This window comes from Archocentrus centrarchus, unplaced genomic scaffold (genome assembly GCF_007364275.1).
Source record: "Archocentrus centrarchus isolate MPI-CPG fArcCen1 unplaced genomic scaffold, fArcCen1 scaffold_37_ctg1, whole genome shotgun sequence".
Lineage (NCBI taxonomy): Eukaryota > Metazoa > Chordata > Actinopteri > Cichliformes > Cichlidae > Archocentrus > Archocentrus centrarchus.
The window spans coordinates 3,091,084-3,105,447 of NW_022060264.1; the positions used below are offsets into that span (position 1 = coordinate 3,091,084).

Sequence of the window (14,364 nt, forward strand, 5' to 3'; positions counted from 1 at the left end):
AGCAAAAATCTATACACATATACATAAGCACTATATACATAAATATATATATCAGTGTCAATACCCACATTTACATATACACACACATCAAAAACACTATATACAGATATCAAAATATTATATACATTTGTAGCCGGTAAGGTACACAGCATACACGGTATGCATTATATGGGTGAGTGTAATAAATAAAATGTATCTGACTATATGGATAAAGTGATGGCAGAGGAGGTAAAGTGTCCAAGTGACTCAAGACATTATGATGTGTTATACAGTCTAACTACTGTTGGGATGAATGAGCTGTGAAAGCGCTCCTTCCTGCAGCGAGGATGTTTCAGTCTCTGACTAAAGGAGCTGCTCAGTTCACCCACGGTCTCATGAAGAGGGTGATGGGGGTTGTCCATGATGGCTGTCAGCTTTGCTAACATCCTCCTCTCACCCACCACCATCACAGACTCCAGAGGACATCCTAACACAGAGCTAGACCTCCGCACCAGTTTGTCGATCCTGCTCCTGTCCCTTTCGGTGCATCCACCCCCCCAGCAGGCCACTGCGTAGAAAAGGGCAGATGCTACCACTGAGTCATTAAAAGGTCTTTAACAGAGTCCTGCAGACACCAAAGGACCTCAGTCTTCTCAGCAGGTGTAGTCAACTCTGGCCCTTCTTATACAGGACGTCTGTGTTTGTACTCCAGTCCAGCTTGTTATTGAGATGAACACCCAGGTACTTGTAAGAGACCACTGTCTCAATGTCCTTTCCCTGGATGTTCACCGGTGCTGTAGGGGGTGGCTTCCTCCTGAAGTCTATGATCATCTCCTTCATCTTGCTGGTGTTGATTTGGAGTGCGTTGTTCTCACACCAGCCGACAAAGTCACTGATGACACCCCTGTATTCCTGGTCGTTCCCATCTGATACGCATCCGATGATGGCCGTATCATCTGAGAACTTCTGTAGGTGGCAGTGGTCTGAATTGTACCTGAAATCTGAGGTGTACAGACTGAACAGGAAGGGTGAGAGGTGAGAGGTTTGTTAGTCAAACCTCACATTCAAGAGAAACGATGTGGTTTTCATCCTGGTTGTGGAATGCTGGACCAGCTTTTTATTCTCTCAAGGAATAAAGTGTGCATAGGAGTTTTCCCATCCATCTACATATGTTTTGTGGACTTGGACAAGGCATTCAACCACACCCCTCAGGTGGTTTTCAAGCTCCAGAGACCACATCCCTTGGGGTATCCTGTGGGGGGTTCTGCAGGAGTATGGGGTGTCTGGACAGTTTTATGGGCCAGATGCAGCATGAGCTTGGTCCATATTGCCGGCTGTAAACCTGACTCATTACCTGTGGGTGTTGGAGTCCACCAGGGCTGCCCTTTGTCACCAATTCTCTTCATAATTTTTATGACAGAATTTCTAGGCATAGCCAGTTTGCAGAAGGCTTCCACTTTGGTGGCATCACAGTCTCATCTCTGCTTTTTTGCAGATGATGTGGTCCTATTGACTTCATCAGGCAGTGGCCTCCAACTCTCACACAAGCAGTTTGCAGCCAAGTGTGAAGTAGCAAGTATGTGAATTGGCACCTTTAAGTTTGAGACCATGGTCCTCAGCCAGAAAAGGGTGGAGTGCTCTGGGTAGTGACCAAAAGAACAAGATCACACATGCAAGTAGTGGAAATGAGCTTCCTCTGAAGGGTGGCTGGCCTCTCCCTCAGAGATGAGGTGAAGAGTGCAGCCATCCGGGAGGGGCTCAGAGTAGAGCCACTACTCCTCTACATCGAAAAGAGACAGTCAAGATAGTTCAGAAATCTGACTAGGATGCCTCCTGGGCACCTCTTGCATTATATCTCTCGGTTGGCCTGACAGTGCTTCGGTGTTCCCCCGGATAAGCTGGAGTAGGTGGCTGGTGGAGGGAGGTCTAGGTTTCTCTGCTTAGGGTGTTGTCCCCTTGACCCGACCCCAGATAAGCGGAATAAGATGGATGGATGAGACGTAGTTCATGCTGTCATCATAGATAATCCTGAACAGGACACACCAACTCTAAACATTTATTAATTTGTTTTAATATTCAGTAAATCAGGCTCTGATTATATGAATAAATCCCTCTTTAAAACCTTGAAATTATTGTGGGGTTAGGCTAATTGTTGATTCTAAATTGCTGATAGGTGTGAATGTGAGTGTGAATGGTTGTCTGTCTCTCTGTGTTAGCCCTGCAACAGACTGGTGACCTCTACAGGCTGTACCTCGCCTCTCGCCCTATGACTGCTGGGTTAGGCTCCAGCCCCCTCAAAAGTTGACCCTCAAAAGGATAAACAGAAGAGAATGGATGGATGGATGGATGGATGGATGGATGGATGGATGGATGAATGGATGGATGGATGGATGGATGGATGGATGGATGGATGGATGGATGGATAAAACCTTGAAGTCACTGTACTGCATATTCAACATGTTTTTAATTATCATCTACTTTAGGAATTTACATGTAATATTATATTTATGAAACTGCCTAACCATCATCACTGACAGTGATGGCACAGTGGTGCTACTTTCCCACCGCCGAGGAGTTGGTTCGCGTGCCAGTGCTCATGCTGTTCCTAATGAACCGGCGAAACGCTTAAGAACGGGCCCACGTTTCCACCGCATTTCTGTGAACTGCTCCTTTACGCATGAGTGTGGGCGAGTCCTTGTCTGGACACGAAAGCCGAAGCGCACAAACATGGGAGAACACGCTCCCCTTTCTTGTGCTGCAAATACATTTTACGGTCCAAACCAAACTACTGCAGCATTTGTGTGCAGCACAGAGGTAAACACAGACAGCGATTAGAGCAAGACGACAAGTACGCACTTTGTGTCCTTTCATCTGTGATATGAACTGATACAAAGCCCAACCTAACTCACAGCCGTGAAAATCGCTTTGCTTTTCTCATGTAATACACATGTAATATGGTAGAAAACTTGATGTTGAGATGGCAGAGTCACGCGTTCTTGGTTCAAGACCAGCTAGCTTGCGGGGCCGGAATTGAACCCGTTTTTTGGCCGAGCACCGAGTGCGTCCGCGGTGGAAAACCCGCCTAACGGTTCAAATTAAGGCACCGGCACCGGAACCCTGTTGGTGGGAAAGAGGCTTGGTTGTGTCCATCTTTTCTATACAGTTTATGGATAAGCAGCAGGTTTTTTGTTTAACACCTTTGTTGTTCAGTATGCAGAGAACTTTTGCTTTGTAGATCAGGTCCATGCTAATGGTGCCTGTTTGTTGAACTGCTTGTTTGAAAGGTAATTTTTCTATGGAATCACATTCCCATCATGTTCCCATCCGTCTCCTCTATGTACGTACTGACGCAGGGGAGCGTAGTGCACGGCGTACCCGGGCGTGACGCGTCATATCTTCCAACTCAACCGCCGCTTCCTGGCCGGCCCAGGCAGCCGCCTCAGGCCCCGCTCCTCACTGAACCGCTATCCGCATATCATTATTATCACACACCGACAGAAGAAAGCTCCACTCCGGCTCCGTGGAGCTGCCGCCGGGATGAGCGAACGGAAAGGTTGAAATTTCCAAATCCTCCGCAGAAGTCCCGGGACTGGCCGCTTGGTTAGTATTTGTTTGACTTGTTTTTATGTCTTTGGGTAGTTAAAGGGCTTTTCGCAGGAAAGGCTTGCTGTGAACTGATTTGGTTTTTGTCTTGCTCCACTAAGAAACGGTGCTGTGAAACTCTCATGGCAGCTAACTCCGCGGAGAAGCTTAAATTAAAATGCTGCGCTCTTATCACAAGTGAAGGTTATAGAGTTTTATTGTAGGAGGAGCTGTGTTGAGCTCTGCTGTTTAGACTCCTTTGTTTTTTTGTGTATGAACTCTAATGACAGCCTCTCCTTTCACACCCAGGAACATGAACAGTAAGCAGCACACACGTCACATTCATTAATCTTAACGAAGAAACTGGAGACCCTCATTAAAGGAGTTTAAACATATATGGACAGTAGTAAACAGAAATATGACTTATAATGTTCCATATTGTTTTACAGCCCAGTGGTTGTCTGTTTGGTTTATTGGCCCTTAGGAATAAAATATGGAAATTACTTGAGAAACTTTTTTTTTTAATGTTTAAAAATCATATTTTTGCCATACATTTGGATTTATATGTTTTGAGTCTTGCCGCATGGTTTTATGGCACTGTGTTGTAATTGTTCCGATAAAGGTTTTCTTATAAGGTTGAATACAGCTGAATAAATCTGAAAATCTAAAATGAGCAGTGTATGTTAATCTTGCTGTTCTGTCAGCAGGGCTGGAGCGAGGTGCAGCCTGAGGCGCAGCTGCCGTGGTGATGGTGTTGGACTTGGGTGCAGTCTTCATGGATCAGGTTGAGGGTGAAAGACGTGTCGGGGATCTGGTGGAAACAGATGTTCGAACAGATCCACCCAAAACTGTAAGCAGCTCTGCTGCAAAGGCTAAAAGGTGTGGTGTCACCAGAAGGGAGAAGGTGTTTTACAATGGACTCCCAGCCCCAACGAGCAACAGCCAGGTGGTACAGAGAAGGTCGTCATTATCATCATCAAAATGTGGCACTGCACCCAGACCGCTGCTCCGACGGCCCCTCAGCTTGGAGGTGACGTCCGAGCGCATGAGAGGGTCTCAGGAGCAAATGGGGGACCGGAGGATCCTGCAGCCTCCTTGGCGCAGCGGTACAGCTGTCCCCTCACCCCCGGCTCGCAGTCTGACCAGCCCCAGCCTGGGAGTGAGCAGCTGGATGCGCCGCAGTGAAAGCACCTGCTCTGTAAACTACTCCCTGGGGCTACGTGCCAGCAAGGGGCAAATGCGTCCCGCCACATCCCTCCCTCACATAGCTAAAGGGGTGGGTGGTTCAACACTCCCTACGGCCGCCAAGCCCTGTCTGCTTGTTGCCCTTAGACCTCTTAACCTGGAGCAGGAGAAGCAGGCTTTCTTCCAGTCCGACTACAAGTATGAGCCTCAGTTTGAGTATGCGCAGCCCGAACCCAGGACCGTGTTGGACAAGTACAGAGAGGGCTCAGGCCTCTTCCTTGAACAGGTGTGTCATAATCAAATAGTCTATAAGTCGGCATCCGAGCTCATGATGTTGATGATGATGATGATGATGATGATGATGTGTTTAACTGCAGGCAGTTGGGATCATGGAGTGTGTCCTGAGGAAGTTTGGCTCCTATGAGAACTTTGAGGAGGTGACAGGTGGCAGTGTGCTTCCGAAAAGTCAGGTCTGGGCTGCTGTGCGCAAATACCTGCAGAAAGAAGGCTGTGTGGGGGAGGTAAGTGTAGTAGCCATGATGAACATGCTTCGTATATCACAGCAGGTGAGACTTATTTTATATATTAGCTTTAACTTGTTTCTCATTGTTAGAACAAAGCGTGATGATGATTGATCTTCTGATAGTGTGTTTGGTCCTTCTGATCCTGCTTTGGGTACAGTTCAACTGAACCACTTTCCACAAAGGAGTGGACGACTAAAATCCTGCTGGACATGATGATTTTGCCCGTGTTTGTGTCTCCAGGTTGTTGTGCGTCTGTCTGATGAACTGCTATCTCAGGCTGTGATGGTGGTGGAAAGCTGTCGTCCTACTCTGACCATCAACCTCTCTGGAGCTCGACAGCACTGGTTGGAGGGGATGCTGAGGCACGAGATTGGTGAGCAGATATTAATAAAGAAGCTTTGTATGAGTCTTTCCCTGTTTATATGTTAGTTTTAGCTATCACGGTACAGCAATATGCAAACAAAGAGGTAATTATTTATTAGTATTAATTATCCTTGGCATGGCTTATTGCTTATAAAACCTCCAGTCAAATCAGCTGAAGTCCAAGTGGCAACTCCCAGGGCAGAATAATGAAAATGGGGCTAAATTCTCAAAAGCTGCAGTTCCAAGAATGGCCACAAAAGTGAGTCGATCCCCAAAGACTCCTGTGTTAAAATGCCCCGCGTTACAGCACATAAAAACGTGTTTACAGCCGGCTACAAATATATATGTCAAAATATAGCTATTATGGTGTTTCACAAAGGAAATTTTTCTCTTAGTGCAATTACATACAAAGTCTGTGCAAAGGTGTAGATTTACATTGGACAGTGCAAGCAGAAGTGAATCTGCATCTGCATTAGTTCAATTTAATAGTACATGTTATAGTACAGTTTGATTAGTGATTTTTAGTCCATTGTTAGGTGGCTGCTAGACAATATGAAGACATAATATATATATGAAATGTTGAAAGTTTTGTGGATGTAAATTACATCTTATTGTCATGAATTTGAATTGATGCAATGCTTTTATAAGATGTAATAAGTGCATAAAAACTACAGATGGATCAATTTAGCCCATTTTTAGGTGGTTGCTGGGCAATATGATGACATCATAATATGTGATATAGATAAGAACCTGCTGTGCTGTGTCTCAAAGGCGTGTTAATGTCAGTGTTTTAAAAAAACAATGTCAAGCATGTGTAGACAGGCATGGAGGGGCAGCAAAGTGACTGCAGTCCCTTTGATTGACTTGGGGCTGTTTTCTTCCCCTCAGGCACGCATTATCTGCGAGGTGTGAACAACAGCATGCAGCCTTGGGCCACCACAGAAGGCAGGAAGCAGTTTGGACTTAAACCAGCCAATCCCACAGAGGAGGGCCTGGCCAGCCTGCACAGCGTGCTGCTACGGAAACAGCCCTACCTGTGGCGCGCGGCTCTGCTCTACTATACGGTGTACCACGCCACCAGCATGAGCTTCAGCCAGCTCTTCAGCCACATAGCACGCTTCGTCCAGGACCCGGACGTCCGCTGGGAGTACTGCCTGCGGGCCAAGAGGGGACAGACGGACACCTCACAGCCTGGTGAGCGAGCACAGACACACACACACACACACACACACACACACACACACACAAAATTTATAGACATAGGAGCCATTTTATTAGGTATACCTGTAAAATACAAATACAATGAAAAACAGTCTAGGTTTATGATTCCATGCAATGATCAACTTTTGATTATTTTTTTCCATAGCAGGCACTTTTTTCAGACTGCTGGGAAAAAGTCTAATTTATTCTAATATTTCTAATTTTAAAAACGTGCGTATCCAAACATAAACCTTCTGTAATCCAAAAAACTAATCAGTTAACTTGACGTAGGTCATCAGCTGGAGACATGTCAGTATGAATGCACTCACATACACCAAAGCTCCGGCTGGATTCCAGTCTGGATCCTGACGGGCTGTGTTGGAGGGTTTGTTTGGGTTCATTAATATCAGTGTTTTTTCACTAATATTTTGGCAAGTTAAAATGAGAATTGTGAACCTGAACTTTAATAAATGTTCAGATTTCAGTTTTGGAAATATGTGCAAATGAAATAATATGTAGATATTATTAAAATAACATTTCTGAAAATTTTAATACCCCATAAAAGTCTTAAGTAGTGAAGCCGAGATTTTGAATGATGATATCTGAGGATGATGATGATGATGATGATGGTGACGATGTCATACCTTAAAAATTCTTGAATTCATTCACAACAAAATTAAGGTCTTAATTGTCTATAAAAGGACGTCTTAAAAATGCTACAAACTTGGCAAACGAGACTTTAGTATTTAAGTATTTCCAACTCTAAAGATATGTTTGGACCGCAGGGTCCTTTGTAAAGGTCTTAAAGCTTTTTGTGTGTCTGCACTGCAGGAACAAAAGGAACTGTCAAAGTTTGATCCTGGGTGGGCGTTAGCTCAAATTTCTGGGAATTGCCAAATAAAGAAAAATATTAGAAAACCAAAAGCATCATAGAAGGACTGACAGTAGTTTTGAAAACAATACTTCTAATATGGAGCAAAATAGAGAAATGGACTGACAGAAAATTTCAGGCTTTAGTAAGTCTGTATTTATGAAATACAAAGGATTTTGACTCCATAAGACCAAGTATTTAAAAACAGTTCAGTGGTCCGTCTTGGTCTTAGAACTGACACATGCTAGTGTATGATCTATAACTGCACCCAAAACCTTTAGTGACTTACTAAAGAATGAATTCTAACAGATATTTTTTATTTAATTGCAAAAGATTGCACAGCTGTAACTATAAAGGGCTCACAAATTGTATTTAAATGGCTATCAAATAATGCATTAAAATGAATTTCTAGTGCATTCCAGAAGTTGCCTGATCAATACAAAGGCTAATATCACTAATGGACTTGTACAAATAATGCTTGCAGTTCAGTTCTAGTGTCTTCATCAGTTGGTATTAACCAGGAAGCATATAATGAACAATATGAAGAAGCTGGGAACGGTAGAATGTAGCACTTAAAATGCTGATCTCAGGCCATAGGTGTAACCTCCACATGGCCCCTTTCTGTAAATGATAAATGGACTGGTTCTTATCAGGGTTATAATAATTCTGGATTTTACATTATCGTTTAGGTTTAGTTAGTTTTGACTTTATTTCCTTTAATTCTGTTAGTTTTAATTAGTTTTCAGAGTGGTTTTGCTCGTTTTTATTAGTTTTAATTTTTCATACTTTGTCAGGTGCAAGATTCAAGGTACAAGAGTAACTCTTGTGTAATAAAAACTCAACAAAAGATACCGTTTTTAAGAAATATGTTCAACAACCAACTGTTCACAGACAGCAGCATTGTGTGCTAAATGTGTGTAATATTAAGGACACACATGAACATCAACAGGGAGAAACAAAGAAAAACATACTACGCCCACAGGGGTTTAAATACCTGGGTCTCTCCACCATTTGGTTGAGAACTGAAGAAGCCTTTCGGATGAGAGGTGAAACGTCTTCAAGAAACAAAAAGAAGTCCAGTCGCCTTTTTCAAGCTCCAGAAACTCCCAATAAAGTTCAGCATCAGTGCAGCAGATTAACAACAGCTCCAGTTTTAGTTAGTTATCGTTTTTTCCTTTTTAGTTTTTATTTATTTCAGTTAACGACAGTGTTTTTTCAATTTCAATTTTCATTATTTCGTTCGTTTTCGTTAACTATAATAACCCTGGTTCTTATATTGTACTTTTCTGCTCTACATGAGCACCCAAAGTGCTTTGGACAAAGTGCCAATCTTTTCTACTTATTATGGCATTGCTGGGCCAACAGGGATAGCAACTGGTTCAGCACTACCCTGTCAAAATGCTCCCACTTGTGTTTATTTCCGCTCTGCTTTTTTTCATTATGAACCCTTCATAATACATGTTGTAAAAAAATTTTTAATGTTAGACATGTGAGTATCTGCAGGGTGTTTAAATTTTTGTAAACATCATTTTAAAAGCTCCTCTGCTCGTTGGGTTAACGAACTGAACAGTCAGAAGTGTCAGCTGAACTTGAGTGAGTAAATCAAACTGAACTCAGAGATGTCATCTGTAGCATTTATTTTTATTTTTGTGTATTTCTGTCTCAGGTTGCTTCAGCAAAGATCAGGTGTATCTGGATGGGATTCTTCGGATTCTTCGGCATCGAAGGGCCATCGACTTCAAGATGTTGACTTCTTTAGGCAAGGTCAGTTACAGTAGCCACAAATAACAGACTTCATTATCAGTACAAAGGTCAGCGGTGCGTTTACAGGCCAGAATAGGTTGGTAAAATTTTCTCTCTTTGTAAAAATAACATTTAAGTCATGTTGATGCTAGTTTAGAGGTATTAAAATGAATCACAAATATGATTGCAATTGAAAAAAGGGAAACAGATGAGATGTACGTACAGTCTCTGCCTTTTACAACTGTACAGACTCTGTAGTGAGAAGTTTACATTCAGCATGAGCATGAATGTCCTGTAATGTTGGGCTTTTAATGATTTCTTTGACCTGTTCTTTTTCCAGGCTAGAATGATTGTACAGCATACATCTTTAATGACTTTAAAACACAAGAATTGGGTGCACAAATGTGAATTTATTTCGGATTTTCTCTAATTCCCACAGGATCAAATTATACACTAATCAGTCATAACATTATGACCTCCTGCCTAATATTTGTTGGTCCCCCTTTTGGTACCAAAACAGCCCTGACCCATCGAGGCATAGACTCTACTAGAACCCTGAAAGTGTGCTGTGGTATCTGCACCAAGATGTTAGCAACAGATTCTTTATGTCCTGTAATTTGTGAGGTGGGGCCTCCATGGATCTGAGCTGTTTGTCCAGCACATCCCACAGATGTTTGATTGGATTGAGATCTGGGGAATTTGAAAGCCATGTCAACACCTCAAACTTGTTGTTGTGCTCCTCAAACTATTCGTGAACCATTTTTGCTTTGTGGCAGGGAGCTGAAAGAGGCCACAGGCTTTTCCATGTGGGCAGGTGCAAATTGCAGTGTAAAACTTGCTTCACTGAGGACAGTGATGCTGGTGTATATGTATATATGTATGTCTGTGGGACAGCGACACTCCAGCTACATTAATCTATGACCTCAGTAAACACTTTAATGATAGGTTTATGGGCTTAGTCATTAGTTTCAAGTCTTACTGAATAGTGTTCGTTTTGTAAATTATGATCATTATTAGATTCAAAATGGGATAAGCAGAGTATGCTTTACCATGTGATTGACATGTTACTAGCATACAAGCCTCAAGTGTCCCTCAGTTTCTTAGTCAGGTGCCCTCTTCACTCGCCACCTCTAGTTCAAACACTGAGATGGTGATGTTGAAAACAGCTTCCATAAGAAGAGATAAATACACTGTGTTCCAAATTATTATGCACATTGTGTCATGAAGATTTAATTTTGTGTTGTTCAGTTAAACTCATGGATGGTGGTGTGTTTCGGGGCTCTTTGGATCACTGAAATCAGTCTCAGACACCTGTGATAATTAGGTTGCCAGGTGAGCCCAATTAAAGGAAATCTACTTAAGGACCTTCCACAGGCCACAGGTTTCAAGCAGTATGGGAATGAAAACAGATCTCTCTGCTGCTTTGGACACGGTATGAAAACATTTGATATTTCACAAAAACTTAGAGTGATCATCGTACTGTGAAGAGATTTGTGGCTGATTCAGAGCACAGACAGGTTTGTGCCGATAAAGGCTTAATGAGGGAGGTTTCTGACAGACAAATTTATCAGATTAAGAAAGTAGCTGGTAAGATGTTTAGGGCCCTGAAGGTATGAAAATGACCTCGGCAAAGTATATATAGTTTCTGACTGACCACTTTCCTCCATGGTACAAAAAGATGAACCGAGCCTTCTGTGGCAAAATCATATATGTCATGACAATGCACCATCTCATGCAGCAAAATACCTCTGTGTCATTGGCCGCTGTGGGCATAAAAGGAAAGAAACCTATGGTGTGGCCCCCACCCTCCTCTGACCTCAACCCTATTGGGAACCCTTGGAGTATCCTCAAGCAAAAGATCTACGAGGGTGGGAGGCAGTTGACATCGACACAGCAGCTCTGGGAGGCTATTCTAGCGTTTTGATTTTAGTAAATGTGATACCCCCCCCCCCCCTCCCCAATGCTGCAAATTCAACAAATGACCATTTTCAGGTCTTTACAACCTGTAAAATCTTTTGAAACTCTGTTGTGCATAATAATTTGGAACAGTGCATTTTGAGTTTTTTTATTTTTGAGAAAAAAAAAAAAATCATTTAGATAATAATTTGAAACGCAGTGTACATGTTGGAAAATGTGTGGGTGCAAGGTTTTCCAAGTTTGGACAGTCCATGAGTCCATGAATCTTTTCTTCCTTCACATCCGTAGGTGTCTTATGAAGATGTGGAGAGGCTGCGACATCTGGCAGTGCTCCCCAGGACCAGAATCCCACACTTCATGCGAGACCAGGAGCGGTACCTTCAACATCTGGACCACATCGTCACCGTCAATGAGCTTGACGATTCAACTCTGCAACACCTTCTACCCTGACCGTCCCGGCCAAAGCCAAGAAGAAGCACTGTAGGATCTTCAGACTGTGTCATGTGATGGCCTGAGTGTTCCTTAAAGTATTACTGATGCTTTATTTGAGCGATTTTTCTTAAAACTTGAACAACATGAACAAAAGGGACGTTACACATTAACACCTCCTATCTACATTTCACTTGTGTCTAATGCATGTTTGTGTGGCTTTTCCACAGAGCCAAGTACAGTTTAAGTGCGCCCCCCCCCACCACCACCACCACCACCTTTACTCCTACTATGAAGTTACCTCAGTACTGCAACTTTACAATGTAATCATTATATATGTAGACTCGTACATAATCACAGAAACGTTCATAATCACATGCTTTATTTATGCAGTTATTTAAGTTTTTTTATTTTTTTTTTTTTTTTTTACTTGGAGAGAACAGACTGAATGTTTCCGGTATTAGCTTTATACCTTCTTTTTTAGATTACATTGTTTTATGCCTTAGATCATTTGCATTTTAAAAAGAAGACACCAAGGACACAACATTTTAAAACTGAGACCACGAATCTTAAAGATATCAAGTGCCAGCAGACTCTCTGAGTTTGAACTCCCCCCGAGGGAGAATTAAAATATCAGTGTTATTAAGAAGATAATCAACTGTGTTATCACTGTCTTAACAGTGCCCTTGGTGGTCTTTGATTATCAGTATGCTACTGTGATGTGACCTGTCCCTGAGAGCCCCCCACCCCCTACACTGCACAACAACCAAATTGTCCTTTGCAACACTGAAGGAATAGTTTTGGGATGCTTACCTTTATTAAATTCCTTGCAGTTACTCTCATGTCTTTGTGGTCAACATGTAGATGGAGAAAAGAGCAGAGCGGGGCAAACCGTTAACCTGGTTCTGTCTGATCTGTTAAAAAAGGCCAATGACTGTTTGGTAAACTCCTCCCCTGAGCTCTGGGTGGCCAAAAATAGTTTATCAGTAACCTGTCAGACTTATAAGTCTAGCTTTCAGTACATTAAAGTCATTTCAAGCCATAGACAGTATAAACATGGACGTAGCTTCCTGGACAGAAAAATTAAATGAGGATGTGGGTTTCAAAGTCAGACCCACCACTACTGGTCATATTCAGGTTTATTGTTACCAAGATGGCAACGGTGGAAGGGCTCAAATCAAGGCTTCAAAATTAAAATTCAGAAACCAACTGTTGTCACAATAGCCACGCCCATCTTTTATACCATGTTTCAAACCCTTTTTGCGCACTACATTTTGTAGGTTTCATTTTCAATGGAAAGTCAGTGACATTTCATGTGAGGTAGCTAACTACCTTAAGGACTCATCATTACTCCCATAGCCAAGGAGCAAACCAATTATAGCTGCTTACAGATTGTCTATACTGCTCAAAAAATAATTCAAGGAACACTTTGTAAACGCATCAGATCTAAATGAGAGAAAAAAATCATGCTGGATATCTACACTGATATGGACTCGGTAATGTGTTAGAAACAAAAAGATGCCACCTTGTTTGATAGAAATGAAAATTACAAACCAGCAGAGGGCTGAATTCAAAGACATCCCAAAAATCAAAGTGAAAAAATTATGCAGTAGACTAGTCAATTTTGCCAACATTTCATTGCAGCAACTCAAAATGGTGTTCAGTAGTTTGTGTGGCACCTATGTGCTTGTATGCATGCCTGATGTCAGGGCATGCTCCTAATGAGATGACGGATGATGTCCTGGGGGATCTCCTCCCAGATCTGGACCAGGGCATCACTGAGCTCTTGGACAGTATGAGGTGCAGTCTGGCAGCATCAGATGGCCTGAAACATAAAGTCCCAGAGGTGTTCTGTTGGAGTTTGGTCAGGCGAGCATGGGGGCTAGTCAGTGGTATCATACTGTCACCACACGAGGCTGGGCATTGGAACCCAGGACCCACTGCACCAGCGTAGGGTCTGACAGTGGGCTCAAGGATTTCATCCTGATCCCTAATGGCAGGCAGTTTGCCGTTGCCTAGCCTGTAGAGGTCTGTGCTTCCCTCCATGGATATGCACCACGTTCTCCACAGCTTTGCCAGATGCTTTCACATCTGTCACGTGCGCTCAGGGTGAACCTGCTCTCACCTCACTGCTCTCACCCACCAGTGGTGGACCTACCAATTCTGGTATTCTATGACAAATGCCAATTGGACTCCATGGCGCTGGGAAGTGAGCACAGGGTCCACTAGAGGACATGAGGTCCTCAGACCACCCTCATGAAGTCTGTTTCTGATTGTTGGGACCAGTGGGCTGCTGGATGTCATTTTGTAGCTCTGGCAGTGCTCATCCTTGCACAAAGGAGCAGATACTGATCCTGCTGATAGGTAAAACCATTCCTGTTTGGGGGGTTGTCTCATTGTTGCCCCTCTAGTGCAACTGTTGTTAATTTCATTAACAGCAAAACAGCTGAAACTGATTAACAACCCCCTCTGTTGCTGAGCTGACCAGATCAATATCCCAGAAGTTTAACTGATTTGGCAGCAGTTAAGAGCCGCCTGACAGAAATAAGAAGCTGCTTTTATTTTATTGCT

General features: G+C 42.9%; 1 protein-coding gene across 1 annotated transcript; it reads left to right on the forward strand.

Moving 5' to 3' along the window:
- The first annotated feature begins 3,406 nt into the window (after window positions 1-3,406).
- Window positions 3,407-13,844, forward strand: kiaa0895l. Its single transcript, XM_030724521.1, has 7 exons — window positions 3,407-3,579; window positions 4,269-5,032; window positions 5,124-5,267; window positions 5,511-5,643; window positions 6,522-6,827; window positions 9,371-9,468; window positions 11,653-13,844. Exons 2-7 carry the CDS (start codon window positions 4,310-4,312, stop codon window positions 11,812-11,814), a joined length of 1,566 nt encoding a protein of 521 aa, XP_030580381.1. The 5' UTR covers window positions 3,407-3,579; window positions 4,269-4,309; the 3' UTR covers window positions 11,815-13,844.
- The last annotated feature ends 520 nt before the right edge of the window (window positions 13,845-14,364 follow it).

Bases quoted from the DNA above. Each gene is read 5' to 3' on its own strand.
- kiaa0895l (XM_030724521.1), top strand. From the start codon at position 4,310: ATGGTGTTGGACTTGGGTGCAGTCTTCATGGATCAGGTTGAGGGTGAA. The intron at 5,268-5,510 runs GTAAGTGTAGTA...TTGTGTCTCCAG, and splicing joins AAGAAGGCTGTGTGGGGGAG to GTTGTTGTGCGTCTGTCTGA. The intron at 6,828-9,370 runs GTGAGCGAGCAC...TTTCTGTCTCAG, and splicing joins GACGGACACCTCACAGCCTG to GTTGCTTCAGCAAAGATCAG.